The sequence below is a fragment of the Rhinolophus hipposideros genome, assembly GCF_964194185.1.
Source record: "Rhinolophus hipposideros genome assembly, chromosome: 7".
NCBI classification, from domain to species: Eukaryota; Metazoa; Chordata; class Mammalia; order Chiroptera; family Rhinolophidae; genus Rhinolophus; species Rhinolophus hipposideros.
In genome coordinates this window covers 86379755-86396516 of record NC_138053.1, presented here as the reverse complement: position 1 = coordinate 86396516, position 16762 = coordinate 86379755, and the positions used below count along the sequence as shown (strand labels likewise).

Sequence of the window (16762 nt, the reverse complement as noted above, 5' to 3'; positions counted from 1 at the left end):
AGTGTATAACTAAATTACCTCCCAACATAATGTTCGTGCATACCTGCTGGAGTTTTGATTTTTATGTGTTTGAAGCTGGAAACATTTCAACTAGAAACTTTTTAATTAGTTTCTGCCTTCTAAGAAGAAGACTAGGATTTGCTTTGGGACCAAACTTTTTCTTAGATCTGGAAAGAATAAATACAGTATCCTACCTTAGTCATGTAGATATATGGTATAGAACCTTCCCACTGAAGCAAGGGCAACATTTTCTAAAAGGACATTGTGGTTTGTCAAAGGTCTCAAGTCTTAGCTGATCTTAACTATTAAAATTAGATTGCACCTTTCCCCACTACGTATCTATTTACTTCGATAGTTTATAAAAGAACACAATACTTTTCTAGTAGTAATGTGGAGGCTATTAATGTGATTATGTCCAAAGTATATAGAATCCCTGATTGAGGCCAAATGGTCAGAAGAATAACAGTAACCTCTAAGAGATAAATTATAATAATGACCAGAAAAATTCTGTGTCAGACCAAGACTAGGCCATAGAAGAATGGTGTTATTTTAGGCCTACAATGCATCTGATTTTGGACACTCTGCCAATCAACTGCAATGGGCACACCGTCTAGCGAAATAGGTGCACCCCAGTCAGAATGGCTTTCATCAATAAAACAAATAGTAACAAGTGTTGGAGAGGCTGTGGAGAAAAAGGAACTCTCATACACTGTTGGTGGGAATGCAGACTGGTGCAGCCGCTATGGAAGGCAGTGTGGAGGTTCCTCAAGAAATTACGAATAGAATTACCATATGACCCAGCAATCGCTCTCCTGGGTATCTACCCCAAAAATATAAAAGCATCTCTCTATAGAGACACGTGTACTCCAATGTTCATTGCAGCTTTGTTTACGGTGGCCAAGACATGGAAACAACCAAAATGTCCTTCGATAGATGAATGGATAAAGAAGTTGTGGTACATATACACAATGGAATACTATTCGGTGTTAAGGAAAGATGATATAGGAGCATTTGTGACAACATGGATGGATCTTGAGAGTATAATGCTAAGTGAAATAAGTCAGACAGAAAAAGCAGAGAACCCTATGATTTCACTGATATGTGGTATATAAACCAAAAAGAACAAGACAAACAAATGAGAAACAAAAACTCATAGACACAGACAATAATTTAGTGGTTACCAGAGGGTAAGGGGGTGGGGGGTGGGTGATGAGGGTAAAGGGGATCAAATATATGATGATGGAAGGAGAACTGACTCTGGGTGGTGAACACACAATGGGATTTATAGACGATGTAATACAGAATTGCACACCTGAAATCTATGTAAATTTACTGACAATTGTCACCCCAATAAATTTAATATAAAAAAAAAAGAAATAGGTGCATTCTTGTGATTTAATAGAGCTATAATGATATGTTCATAATTTTTAAGGCCAGGGTATTTTTCTAAATGACATACACACTAAGGTGACATTTAATTTGTCGTCCAACAGGAACACTTTTGAAAATAGAAATGGGTGCTATTAATAATGTCACCCTGACATCAGGATATCAGGACATGAGGAGTGATCCTACAACCAACTGGCTCTGGATGGGAAGAAAACATTTCTTCCTTTGCATCAGGAGGAGCATCCCTGCGTTGGAAATTCAGCCGAGACCTGTACTATAGGTCTCTACCTGTCCCAGATAGAACCGGGACAATGACATTATTGCATGTCACAATAATGTCTGCAGAAGCAGCTCAAGGAAAGCTTCTTTATGAACAGGGCAAGCCAGGAGATAAAGGACTCGACACCCCACACACTTGGCATATGAAGACTTGTTCTCTAATAATCTCAAAACAGCAAATAAGAGTGACTTGATCTATACTGTAGATCTATATTATTGGAGCCTAGGACTAAAGGAATATATTGAAATGTAATTTTAATTACTGATGACATTCACTTGTTCCTTCTGTCTAATCTCATGGTTCACTCATCCTAAAATTCTCACAGACCTTGCTTGTATATCTTGTCTGTTCTCTGAACTCTAACCCAGGAAGCTTAACGTGAGTGCACATAATTATTTTTCTGTAATTAAATATTTTACTTAATTGAACTGGAATATTTCCTTATCAGTTACTTAATTATTAACTTAATAGCTGCTGTTAGTCATCGTTTGATCAAAAATATATTTTAATAGTATGTATTCATAGTCGTTAATTAAGTTGTCATATTTGAAATATGACTGTGACTGCATTAAAATTGTTTGATAAAATCAAATAATTATTTAAAAATATATTCAGTGTTTCAAATGATAACTAAAGTTTGGTATTTAAGCAAAGATTGCATATTTCAGAAAAATCTAACCAGTGGAGACAGAATCTAGAAATATGCCTGGCAAATAAATCAATGAGCACATGTTTACAGATACTGATAAAAATATCATAACTAACACTTCTAACCTTTGAATTTAAACACTGGTATTCTGAAATATGATATCTAGATTGCTTTCATGAAATGCAAAATTTTCAAATGTACATATAATTGAAAAATTCATTTGTAACTGTTTATTGTAATGAATATAAAGGAAACAGACATCATATATAATAAGTGTTTAAATCAACCAAAAAAAAGAAAATGGGGTCCTTTTAAAGTGTTTTGATTATTTTTGTCCACTATGGATATTAACATTTATTGTGTCTTTGGTGTGCTGCTACAAGACTCTGGTCTTGATTTTGTTCACTTCTTGTCCAGATATTTGATTAAACATTATTCTGGATGTTTTTGTGAAGGTGTTTTTTTGAATGAGATTAAAATTTGAATTGGTGGACTGTGTGTAAAACCAATTACCCTTCCTAATCTGGGTGGGCCCCATCCAATCAGTTTAAGGTCTTAATAAAACAAAGACTGACCTGTCCCAGTCAAGAAGGAATTCTGCCAGCAGAAAACTTCTCAGGTCAATCTACAACTCTTTCAGGTCTCCAGCCTGTCAGCCTACCCTGCAGATTTTGAAGTTTCACCTCCACAATCACATGAGCAAAATGTATTTAAATACATTTATATATATTGGATATATAAATGAATAGGATGTGTGAATATATATATATATATGTACATATATATATATATATATATATATATATATATATATATAAATAGAACGTGAATAATATAAATTTTGTATAATACAAGAGAACCATGACTAATACAAATTTTGGTACTAGGGGTGATTCTAGAAGGACAAAATCTCATCGATGTGTTTTCTTATTCAAGTCTGTGTTTTCTGGAACTGACTCTCTAACGTAATTAGATTGAAAGATACTAATGACTCTATCTCAAGTAGTAAAGACAGCACTGGTGATAGTTGATGCAACATAGCAACAGAGATATGGAGAATATCACCATTTGATACTCCCAATCAAACATTTGTAAGAGGCAAAAATCTGGGTGATCATATATATGATACATTTTTGTCATATATATATATATATATATATTCACCCAGATTATTGCTTCTAGATCTGTAACTTGACTGAAGTCTCAAGAAGCCCCTAAAGGTAAGGTTTGAAGTGTGACTCATGAGGACATGTGTTACACACCAAAAGAACTGCTTGATTTTTTTTTTATATTTATACAGATAGAAATCTAGAAATTATATGTGAGAATAGATATTAAGAGTGGGAAATAATTGTTTAATGAGCATACATTTGGATCAGGCTGCTTTTGTTGATTGGTCCAAATATGAGCAAATATTCTACATTTAATGTTGCATCTAATTCTGCAGTTAATGTTGCAATTTGAAGGTTAGAAAATGTTCTAACGGTTTGTTTGGCTGAAACGTGGAGCAAAAGGTTGCCCACAGTAAATGGATTTAAAATGCCAGGGCTATCATGGTTTACTGTAGAGGAAAATATTCAAAAGCTTAGGGACATTTAACACTAACAATTTTTCATTTAAGACCTACACACCCATTCTGGAATGTTCCAGAGAATGTATCTGTCACCAGGCCTGTGAGAAGTGAATTTGAGAGGGAAACTCCAGCATTCTTGAAGAGCTCTGTGATGTCTCTTATCTGTAGGACAGGACTTACAGTGGGCCCTGCCCCCACTGAATTGGAAAACCTAAGTACAGTAGGAATAACTGAATCCTGGGGTGACAGGGATCGAGTGCCAGCAATCAGTAGTCCAAGACAATGTGGGTATAGTTACCCTAATGGGCATCCAAGATAAGGCAGTGATAAGAATAATCTGATACACGAAGATATATGGAACTGGCATTGTTCCTAGAAGTGAAATACACAGGGAGTCTATTAAATTCTTCCATGATCTGTAGGTATAAACAGAATATTTCTAGTCAAGTGACCAAAAGTCTAACTTTAATTAGAAAAACAGAGTGACAGCCCTTCAGTCTATTACCAGACTCAAGCTAGTTTATACACCCAGATTCCACTGAATGAAAAGAAGTCCTGGTTCCCTTGAAATAAGATCCCATTACATCATAAATTACATATATAAATATATATATATATGTATATTTTTCTTTTTTATTTTTTTTCCTTCCAGCTCAGAGGACCATTTACCAGGGTGACAATGCATGGGGAAAAATGAAATAATCAGGGGACTTTAGGGGATTACTAGACACTGGCTTTAGGTCTACTTTAGATACTGGCTCAGAACTGACACTAATTCCAGAAGATTCAAAACGTCACTGTGATTCATTAGCCAGAGTTGGGTCTTAAGGAGGTCAGGTGGGCAATGGGATTTTAGTTCAAATCCATCTCACAGTGGACCCAAAAGATCACCAAATTCATCCTGTAAATATTTCTGCAGTTCTGTAATTTATAGCTGGAATAAATTGAAATAGTATAATTCATAATTGTGTATAAATATTATATATAATATATAAAAATATCATATACATATAATATTATATAATTGCAATAGCTATACTAAGTATATCCGCAATGCTTACTTGACTCTCCAGCCTACTGGTCTAATGTCTCCCATGCAGATTGCATCTACACATTCACATGAGCCAAATTCTTTAAACAAAGTCTCTCTCTCTCTCTCTCTCTCTCTCTCTCTCCCTCCCTCCCTCCCTCCCTCCCTCCCTCCTTCCCTCCCTCCCTCTATACACATACACACACACACTCACACACAAACACACACACACATACACACACATACACACAAAGCACAACACATCCTATGTGTTTTGTTTCTCTGGAGAACGCTAATCAATAGGCTATTGCATCACACCAGGATATATCACAGATCGATCTCTTTCATCTACACTATTAAAATCTACTGGATGTTCCCAGCTCTTTCTCCTTTCTTCAAGCTCTACAGAAAACCCTTAAAATCATTTTGATGAAGGTCACCTTTAGCTTTCTAACCTCAAAAAACTGTCAGTAGAGGCTTTTTAGTCATTTAATTTGACCTGTAGATTTGAACATTATTCGTCTTTACTTATTCTTAAAATTTTCTCATAATTTACTTTCCATGCCAGTATCTAATTTTGCTTCATCTGTTTTGTAGTTAAAAATCAATGTTCTCATATGTTCTCCATAATTTGTCCTAAATTGTGTTACCACTCGTGTGATTTTTTGACTCCCATCAGTATACCGATTATTCCTATGCCTGCACCTATTGGCCTTTTTTATGAACCCTACGTTAACATATCCAAATATCTACCTATGAGATACTTCTCAGGTACTTCTAAATAACTATGGCTATAAATTACCTAACAGTGATGATTTTATTTCTTTAGAAACAAACCTAAACATGGCACTAGTAAAACAGAAGTCAGAAATCAGTGTCAGTTATTTATTTATTTATTTATTTATTTATTTATTTATTTATTTATTTATTTACTTCTCCCTCTGTTTTCTTTTCTATATTACATCATATACTAATTTTTTGATTCATCCTTTACATTTCTATGACCAATGGATTTAAAATCTTTTATTATCTCTCTACCTTTCACATGTTCAACCCTAATATCCCTTTTCTTTTGTTACTTCCTATATAAGCCTACTGTATCCTTCTCTTTTGTTTCCTATCTACACGCAGACTTCTCTATCTCCAGATATCTCTCAAATGGCTCTCTGAGAGAATGTTCTAATACTGTGATTCTATCCAAATGAATCCCCTTCTTGACTTCTTTAAGAATAAACAATACTGAAATGTACAGCATGCTGACAATAATTAATAATACTGAATTATATATTTGAAAGTTGCTCAGAGAGTGTATCTTAAAAGTTCTCATCACAAGAAAAACAAATGTATAACTCTGTATGTTGACTGATGTTAACTAGACTTGTTGCGATAATTTCACAATTAATACAAACACTGAATCATTATGTTGTATACCTAAAGCTAATATAATGTTATATGTCCATTACACCTCAATTATAAGTAAATAAACAAATAAATAAGAACAAGTAATTCTGATTATGGTGTCAAAATCAAACCTCTCCATACTTGCTATATTTATTTATTTTAAACAGTTGGTTTCTCACTCACTGACTTTATTGAAATATGATTATCTAGGCTCACCTTGAACTTTTAAGCCTCAGTGCTCATAAAAACATTTCCTCAGACTATCTCTTGAGAAAAAAAAAAAAGTCATCCTTCAAGATGCATCTCAGGTACTACCTCATCTGTGAAGCCTCTCTTGAGTTCCTCCATCTTCCAGACCTACTGACAGACTTTCCTTTTCTACACGATCCCTAATAGGGGCTCCACTGGCAGAGTGTTGAAATTATTGTTAGATTTGAAGATCCTTATAAGATAATAAACTGTGGCATTTTCTGCTGTGATGGAGCTAAACTACCCAGCTTAACATCTCGGCTTCAGAGTGTGAATGATGGAGCATGAGGAAGCTACTTAACTTTTCTTTGCCTCAGTTTTCGGATATACAAAATGGGGCTCCAGATAATCTTTCTCATACAGCTAATGTGAAGATCACACACTTTACATATGTAAAGCAATTAAAAAAGTGCCCAGAGAAGGACTCAACAAAACTTACCTATTAGCTTATTTATCTAGGGATCTTTATACTTACATTTATCCCCACAAAGCATAACGCTTCTTTAAAATGTAATGCATTCCAATCAACACTATGTTGAATAAACAAATGCTCCTGAACTTAGGGTTCATATATGTTTCGGTTTGTTTATTTATTTATTTATTTATTTATTTATTTATTTATTTATTGCCATTTTAAACATATAGATTTAAGAATGCTGCTAACAGAGATCATCTGAAATGACAACTCAATTTCCTAATCATTCTTTGAGGATAAAATGGGCAGTGTTTTCTTCATGCATAGCTTCGAGGATGTGACATAACCATAGTTCACAGACACAGGCATGCAGTTATAGATGTTCTTGTAAACATCCAGCTTACTGTATGTTTGTTCATATGTGTGTGTGTGTGTGTGTGTGTGTGTGTGTGTGTATGTGTGTGATATCAATAATACGGGATTTATTGGTGGGGAGATGGAGCATTTGATGATGTTTTAATTAAATTTTTTGCCAATTATATTAATTTCTCTGTTACTCTGCAACATGGCACCTTACACTTTCATTCAGGCATTGTATTAAATCCAAAATGTCTATTTGAGGAGAAAGCATTGGCTTTACCTCTTGACACACCTGTGCTTTCTTTATATATTCAGAAAAGAAATTTTTCATTATAAGCAATATCACAGTTTGATTTTTCTTGAAAGAATGTCAAAATTACCAACAGCTCCTTTTAAATGTAACAATTGTCAAAGACCTAAGCATAAGACCTGAAACAATAAATTGCATAGAAGAAAGCACAGGTACTAAACATATGAATCTTGAGTTCAAAGGGAATTTTATGCATTTTATCTCAAAGACAATGGAAGTAAAAGCTAAAATAAATGAATGGGACTATATCATATTCAAAAGCTTCTGCACGGCAAAAGAAACCATCAACAAAACAAAGAGGCAACTAACCAAATGGGAGAAGATATTTGCAAACAACACCTGAGATAAAGGGGCTAATATTCAAAATATATAAGGTACTCATGCAACTCAGCAACAACAACAACAACAATCCAATTAAAACATGGACAGACAACCTGAACAGACATTTCTCCCAAGAAGACATACAAACGGCCAACAAATATGAAAAAATGTTCAACTTCACTATCAATTAGGTATATGCAAGTCAAAACCACAATGAGATACCATCTCACAACAGTCAGAATGACTAGCTTCAATCACACAAATAATAACAAGTGCTAGAGAGGCTGTGGACGAAAAGGAACCCTCATACACGGCTGGTGAGAAAGTAAATTGGTGATAATCATTCTTCTGGGTAACTACACAAAAAATCTGAAAACATTTATCTATAAAGATATATTTACCTCTGTGTTTATTGCAGAATAATTCATGGTGACCAAGATATGGAAACAACCAAATTTTCCTTTGGTAAATGATTAGATAAAGAAGATGTGGTATATATACACAATGGAATACTACTGAGCAATAAGAAAATATGATATACTGCCATTTGTGAAAACATGGATGGTTCTTAAGATTATCAAGCTAAGCTAAATGAGTCAGAACATAAAAGTTAAGAACCATATGACTTCACTCATACGTGGGACGTAAAATTGAAAGTAACAAAGGAACAAAATAAAAGAAAAAAAAAAAACTCATAGACATAGATAATAGGTTAGTGGTTACCAGAGGTTATGGGGAGGAGGGAGTGGCAGAAGAGGGAAAAGGGGGTGAAATACATGGTGATGTATTATAGAAATGTATACTTGAAACCTATACAATTTTACTAAGCAATGTCAGCCAGATAAATTAATTAAAAAATGAAATAATTGTTAAGGCTAATGTCCACTAAGACACTTAAAACAATCCCATCTCCATAAATCTCTACATGATAAATTGTTTCATATTTGAAGCTAGGGAAATCAATTTTTCCTCACCACAAGTATAGCTTCCAATAAGAACTTACAAATTATTGTTTTCCATAGATGCTTTTGCTGCAAAAAAACATAGTTAAATTTGAAGCTGAATTATAGTTCAGTTGACCGTTTTGCCTGGCAGGTTTCCAGTTGCCTTTTCCCTTAGCCCTGAATTCCATATTATTTACGATACTTTACTTTTCTATGACCTCTATAAAAGCCTTTCTAGAAAGAGCAAAAGCATAAATACTTGTATATGTGTTAACGCACATATATATAATGGCTTCAATTAGTCCCAATGTTATCATATTACTATCCCCACATCTAGAATCATCAAGACAGTTAATTAAACTTTAATTAGTTTCCATGTAGGAAGAAAATTTTGGCAACTGTTGTTTCATTTGCATTAGAAACATATATTACCTGGGAACCATGGGATTTCATTACGCATTACAAATGTGGAGCCAGGCACCTGTGAAAATAATGCTGTTCTGATTTAATAATAGGTTAGATTTTAGATCTCCTCCTTTTTAAATCTATTTATAGATATTGGTTCATCTTTTTAATAAGTTGGATGAATTCCATACTATAGTAGCAATTACAAAGGTGGAAGCCCAAACAAAACCTGGCAGAAGCAACTCCGAAACCCTTTTTTACTTCGTGTATTGGGAAGTGAAATGCTACTCTATTTAGGAAAGAACAGGAGCAAATTTCATTAATTTGTTAATAGAGTGTCAACTTTCTCACCTCAAATTTGAGCAACCAAAAGCTATTAGTCTGCTTCAATCAAAATCAGAGCATACATTCTCACATGACATTTACGAAGAAACTCAGCACCATATCTATCTGATGTCATAAGCAGAGTTAAGAACACTGACACCCACAGGGCAGTTTTAGAGCTATGCTACCTTTTCATTTGTCTTAGATTTCAAAACTCAATCTTTATATTAAGTTAACTCACCAGAAACAAGTGTACCAGCACAACACAAACTTATCTCACCACAGAAATGTTTAACGGAGTATTACATTCTGTGATCACATGGAGAAATCACGTAAATGACGGCAATGTAAAGTAACATCAGGGGACTTCCATGTTTGAGACTGCACTCCTCAAGATTTCCTAAGACCCTTAGTGTGTCCAGAGCTATTTGTGGACAGCAATGCCACCTGCATGGGGTGCCCTTGGATGGACTGGAACTGCTTGGGCCTTAGCGTCCATTTCTCCCCTCAGTGTCCATTTCAGTTCTCTTTGATATTCTACTCCGATTTGGAGTTCACCAGATCCTGTGGATCTCCAGGGCTGGCACCTATGGATTTGGCACGGGGCCACATGACTAGGCCCTGATTCCTAGTATCTAGCTTAGTGGCATTGCGGAATTTTTGCAAGATTACTAGAAACTGGACTGCCCAGAATGGTCCTCAAAGACTGATTGGATGGACTTACATTTTATATATTGATAGGGGATCCACAGGAAATTTGCCTGGGAGCTCCAACATCTTAGGGCAACCCTGGTTATATGTCCATTTTTAACAGAGATTCTACTTGAGACCCTTTCCACTGTATTATTCAATATTCTTTCATTACATTTCCAAAAGGAAAATCCCAAAAATGCAGAGCAGAAAAATAAGATCGTGAATGGATTTGTTTCCTTTGACCTAATGTAGAAATCATAAGACTCATCCTGTTTCTCATTTGTTTAGCCTTCCAGAAAGCTCTGAGGACTTTAATGTTCTACAGACGTAATCTTCTATCTATATTAGCTTCCTAATACCCTTCTTAATATGGTTTCCCTTTTCTGTATTTGGATTTATTTTAAATTCTCTTCAAGCATATCTTTTTTTGATTTTTAATTAAAACAATGTCAATTATTTTAGAAAATAAGAAAAACAGAATTTAAAAAAACAAAAAAATAAAATATTCATTTTTGTGGAAAAAATATTTTTTCTAGTATTGCTGATAACTTCTATCTGTTCTAGACATTGTTCAATTTTTTTTTTGTAAGGAAAATAGCAGTAAAGCATACATGTGCTAAAACAGACAGTTGACATCAACTATTTTGTGAAAAGAAAATAATTTCTCTAAACTTGCAATATGATTAGATTATTGTGTGCTGTGTTAAAGATCGATGCATACAAATTTGGGTTCCACCATTTTTATTTTATTTTTTTTACTTTGGCCATAAATAGCTTCATAAATGGCTTGCAAAGCATATAATAAAGTTATTATTTATAAAGCATAAGCAAGCCAACTCAAATCCTTCCGAATCACAATCTTAATTAAGTCATTCCTTTAAGGGAGAGGGGAAGGAAGACAACCTGGTCATTTAAGGATACTAAGCAGTTTAGAATATTTATACCTGCTGAGTTATTTCCAATGACTCTCATTAGTAAACAATTTCAGAATCACTGTGAGCAATAATGTCCTAGAATAACAATTTTAAATAATATTTATATATTTTTTATGTCTTTAGCAAAGAATGTCCAAAATCAAAACAAAATATACATTAATATCATGAAAATCAAGGAGAATTAAAATAAAGAGGGATGGAGTAATATTCCAAAGCTTACCGGGGTCAATGAGTCAGGAAAAGATACCAGGTTCCTCAAATTTCATGTCCAGCGTTCTGGTCACTGGTTTGCTCTACTCCTATGCAAAACATCCACTGTCGTGCTGGGTCTCCTGCGGGGTCTCAGCTCCCACTCCCCACATAAGAACGCAGGACATGGTGAGGCCCACAAGGAACACCCACAGAGCCATAGATAGAGGGGAGTCAAATCACTATATTCTCACCAGCGGCATCCGCCTCTCTGCAATCCGCTCTTGCTAGCCCCCCATCTTTTTGCTAGCATAGCCACGGCAGTTATATTAGTGGCCAATGGCTCACTGGTTACAGCTGACTGTCAACTAGCCACAGCTGATGGCCACCCAATCACAGTTGATGGCCATTTACTACCTGAGCCAGCACCTTTCTATGTGAGGACGAGAGCCTGGAAACTTCTTGGGGCTTTGTCCCCACATCCACACACAATACACAATGCATACTCCCCCTTGCTATCAAGTGGTTTTCAAAACAAACAGGCCATTACCTTTCCCACATACTGAGGTTCGGAGCCCATGTATTCCTCCAGCACAAAAAATTGATTCCATACCCAGCCACGTTTAACTCGTTGGAAATGTGATCGCCGCCCTGGCAGGTGGATAACATTTTCTCTTGGTTCTGTGGCCAAAGTCTGTTGTGGCTGTGGTTGAAGTGGTGTTAGGAGACCTCCATCAAACAGAACCCAGAGAAGCAGGGATAAACAGTTCCTTGTAAGCATTGGCAAAGGTTTTCCTACAGCAGAGTAATAAAAACTCCAGCACTTAACGTAGAATTGTGGAATCCAGTTTTGTGGTGTCTGTGGCTTCCACCACTTAGTTTTCTGTTTTATTGCAGAAATGATAATGCAGGCATTAATCCTTTTGATGAAAAGGCTTGTGCAGTATTATATTCCATCTAAAGGGACCTATAAAACAGATTAGCAAAGATATATTAAATTGATAGAAATATGTGATAGTCATCAAAACTCTCACTTTACCTAGTGACACTTAAAGAAATGGAGCAAAGATTTTAAACAAAATATATTGATAAGTGTTCACTGCTATTCAACCTGTTAACTTGGATAAACTAAGTTTTTTTACAGACTTGTAAAAGTGTTACTTATTATGAAGCAAAAGATGAGCAGTCATTTTTAAAATTTAATAATCGTTCTAAGAAAAAAACAGGGATCACTGGTTTATAGTGAACTGAGTATAAAATTTCACAGCCTCAGCACTATTAACATTTTGGGTTGAATAATTCGTTGCTGCTAGGGAGCTCTCTTGTACATTTTCTTATTTTTAGCAGCACTTCTTTTCCTCTGTTAAGTAGATAACAAAGTGGCAACCTCCCCTGTACCCAGTTGTGACAACCAAAAATATCCACCTTGTCAAATATCTCCTTGGAGAAATAAAACAGGCTAAGAATGAGAACCACAGATTTAAAAAATAAGAAAAAAAGAAAACAATCTTTAAGAAGTAAAAATTCCCTGGTAGAGAATACAAAGCATAAGACTGTCCAGGAAAAAACAAAAACAAAAACAAAAAACAAAAACAAAAAACAAAAAACAAAAAAACAAAAACAAAAAACAAACATAAAATAAAAATGAGATACATTACTAAATTTAAAAGTGAATGAAGTTAATAAAATGCAAATGATTGATAAAGCGTCAAATGGCTTTATAAGGCATCATAATATTTCAGTTAAAACGGAAAAAAAAATAAAAAAAAAAACTACTGCAGACTTGCTATGCTGGAAACCCTGGTATTTGGAAATTATTTTTATAGATGGTGTCTAGCTCAGAGAAACCTTGGAGTCTTATCAGATGGAAAAGCTGTACTTGGCATTTAGGTAAAATGAGCTTTGAACTTCTCTTTACAACAGACATTTTTTTTCCCCATTCATTTCTCTAAGCTTTACTAAGTGTCTACAATGTATTTGGCCATTGTTATACAGTAGATAAGAAAACACCATCCTTGCCTCTCTTAAATCAGAAACAGAAAAGAAGTTAATCGTCAAATAAATAAACGAGGGTAAATTTGCCAATGCTATTTAAATAAGCAAATGGAATACCTTGGTGGCAAAACTGAAGTTAGCAAAATTAAAGTTAGTAAAAGACTGTCAGAGGTGACCACTGAACTAAGAGCTAAAGGAACAGGCACAACCCTATATTTTGTTATCAGGCATGGGAAAAACGTGTCTTGAGCTAGGATGGTGTTATACCATTGGCACTGGGGGCACAATGCCCACAGCCTACGAGGTTTCCCAGGGGCCAAAAATGTTGGAGGCCAGGAATCATATATAATGCTTCCAAAACAAGAGAACTAAAATAAAAGGCAATACATGTTTAATTCAGTATCTATAAAAAGCATGGCATTTTGTCAACCTGTCAGCTGCAATCAGATCAGTGCTTATTCAGTTACGTATAATAAAATAAAAAGTATAATGCACTCTTCACAAACATTCAAATTTCCACATTTGATGTGGAAGCAATTCACCATGCTTGAGATAAGATGTGAGATGAGGAGTGTCGAAAGTTATATTCTGAAAGTGTTTTATAAGGGCACTGTCAAAGAAATAAAAAAAGGATATGGTATTTTTAGTATGGGATGAGACTTTTAGATACTGACAAAAACATATGTAGCATATATTTTATTTCATCTTTTTACTCTGAAACATTAATGTTTATAAAAATGTTATCTTAGATCTATAATATCTGATATGGTAACCACTAGCCATATCTAGTTGTCTAGTTGAAATTTGGCAATTTGAGATTGAGATGTGGTCTACTTTTAAATTGTGTACCGAATTTCAAAGACTTAGTATAAAAAAATAAGAATGTAATATATTTCACTGATTTTTATATTTACTACTTGTTGACATAATATTTTGGATAAATTATGTTAAATAAATACAAACTATTAAATTATTTTTCTATTTATTTTTATTTCTTAATGTGTTTGCTAGAAAATTAAAGTTGTATATGCAGCTTATACTCGTGGTTTGAATTATTTCGTATTGGGTGGCACCCATTTAAATAATAGAATTTAAATCACAAACTGTGATTTCTACTTAAGTAATGTATTCTTAACATTCAAAATCAAGTATTAAGCATGAACTGTATCATGTCTGTGTGGCAATATATTGAAGACTCAGAGGATATTTGCAACTGTTTTCAATAAGCCTGTGTAAGCGCAGTGTGCATATTTTCCTAATCCGTTTTCAAGTTTAAATTGCTAAGATGGACATCGAACATGTTTCAACACTTTTCCTGTCTTCCATGTTTCTTCCCATACTTACGTCAATCCTAGCTCAGGCATATTCAGACACATGGGGAGGTAAACATAAGTAGAAAGTATATATAGGAGGAACTCTGACCTCACAAACTTAACCTAGTACGTATATGGAACCAATTAGGTTGTATTTCTGTCTTTCTGTTCCATAAACTCTTTTCTCCAATATTTTTTTGAGGGTGTGAGGTATCAAAACTCAGATTTTAGAGAGCATTGGCACCTACATTTATTTCTCTAAACAAGTGTCTTTTTATTTTATAGTAGAGATTTTTGATGTAGGACATCAGGCTATATTCATCATCACTGTCACCAGTCTGATGACAGCTAGCCGTTCCCCTTTGAAGTCAAAGGTGTCTCTATAATCTGAGTTTGATTCCCTATCAAAGTGATCTTTTGGGAATTCCAATCTACCCATGCCATTCCCCAACTGTTACCCTAGAACGTGTGTCTGTATGTGAGGGGATCAACTCACAAATGATTGGTAAGTAGAGAAGAATGTGAATATAACAATGGAAAGTGTATTGTGTCTTAAACTGATTCCCCATCACATGAAAGATGTATGTCACCTAAAGCGGCAGCTACACATAAAGTATTACAAGAAGGCTTAAATTAACTGGAGCCATGGAGGAATACAGCATGGAACATGATTCCCAATTCACTCTCGCCGGTATTCAGTCTGATCTTCCCTTTGGCTCTCTTTGCCTTCTATTTTAGTCTGCTGCGTCCTCCATTTTTTTGTTCATTTCTCACTTTCTCTTTCTCTAAGCAGGCTGATCCTTACTGACCCCTGCCACCAAATGACTTTTCCTGTTTTTCTTGAACTAGAATCTTTTATTTACAGAAATATTTATCAATAGTTTATTCCAGCAAATATTTTTATTTGGATGAGGATTGCTAAGGAGTGACTACACAGGTTTTGGGGATCTGCACAGAATCTCACTTTTGTCCATGAATGCTTCTGTTTTAATATGAATCTGACAGAATGCAAATGTTTTTAGGGACTCACAAGTTACGTTGCAGTAGAAACATCTGTAATTAAAAATGTAAAGCTTTCCCACTGCACACTGGGGATCTAATGTACAGCATGGAAACTACAGTTAACGATATCGTATTGAATATTTCAAAGTTGCTAAGAGAGTAGATGTTAAAATCCAGGACTTTATTGTGATGTTCATGAACTTAGCAGCGCTTGCATGATCTCCTGGTGCACACCAGAGCCTTGCCATTCTCCCCTCTGTCAGCTTCAAACCCTTTATTGAATATTACTTATATAAATTTTACTGTTCATAATGATAGTGATAATTTATATTATAGATGTGTAATGATGTGTTAGTGTTTTCTGGGTGGAATGAAGAGGAACAATGACAGTAGCAGCGATGCCTCTTTTGTGAGCTTTCTATTCCTGGTGACTACAACATTACAGTAAGTCCTCACTTAACTTTGGCTATAGGTTCTTGAAAGTTTGACAAAATTATGTATATAGAAACAAATTTGACCATAGGCTAATTAATATAAAGAAGAGTTAAGTCGCTAAGTCATCTCATCAATGTTATAACAAAATGATGTTGAACGAAACGGTGATATTCAAGGATGTGCTCCACCTGACATACAGTAGGTACTGAATACATATTTGAGTGAATTAGGCACTGAATGATAATACCTAACTGACTGAAAACTTACTATGTTCCACATAGTGCTATACATTCTGTACCTATACAACTGCTCTCTGATGGAGGTGCTCTTAGGATACCCAGTTTACAGAGGAAACAGAGGGGTAGAGAAGTTAAATAACCAAGATCTATAAATTAATACACAGAAGGCAGATGTGCATCTGGGCAGTTTGACTCCAGAGCCCATCCTCTGGGATGCTCTTCTATGCAGCCACTATATTAATGAATGCGTACATAGAAGGAAGCATCAAGGGTTTCAAATCCTGGCAAGACAAGTAATACGAGTTTAAAGA

General features: G+C 34.8%; 1 protein-coding gene across 8 annotated transcripts in view; it reads right to left on the bottom strand.

The window, feature by feature from the left end:
* The window catches only part of CDH12 (cadherin 12), an 880529-nt gene that overhangs the window by 224216 nt on the left and 639551 nt on the right, over positions 1–16762 (bottom strand). For 7 of the 8 annotated variants that reach the window (XM_081053550.1, XM_081053549.1, XM_081053551.1 and 4 more), the window contains one exon: positions 12018–12434. In XM_081053550.1, coding sequence (XP_080909676.1) covers positions 12018–12248 — 231 coding nt within the window. In that variant the 5' untranslated portion in view covers positions 12249–12434. Of the gene's footprint in view, positions 1–12017; positions 12435–16762 lie in introns of those variants that run through there. The other variant, XM_081053556.1, reaches the window with a different exon arrangement.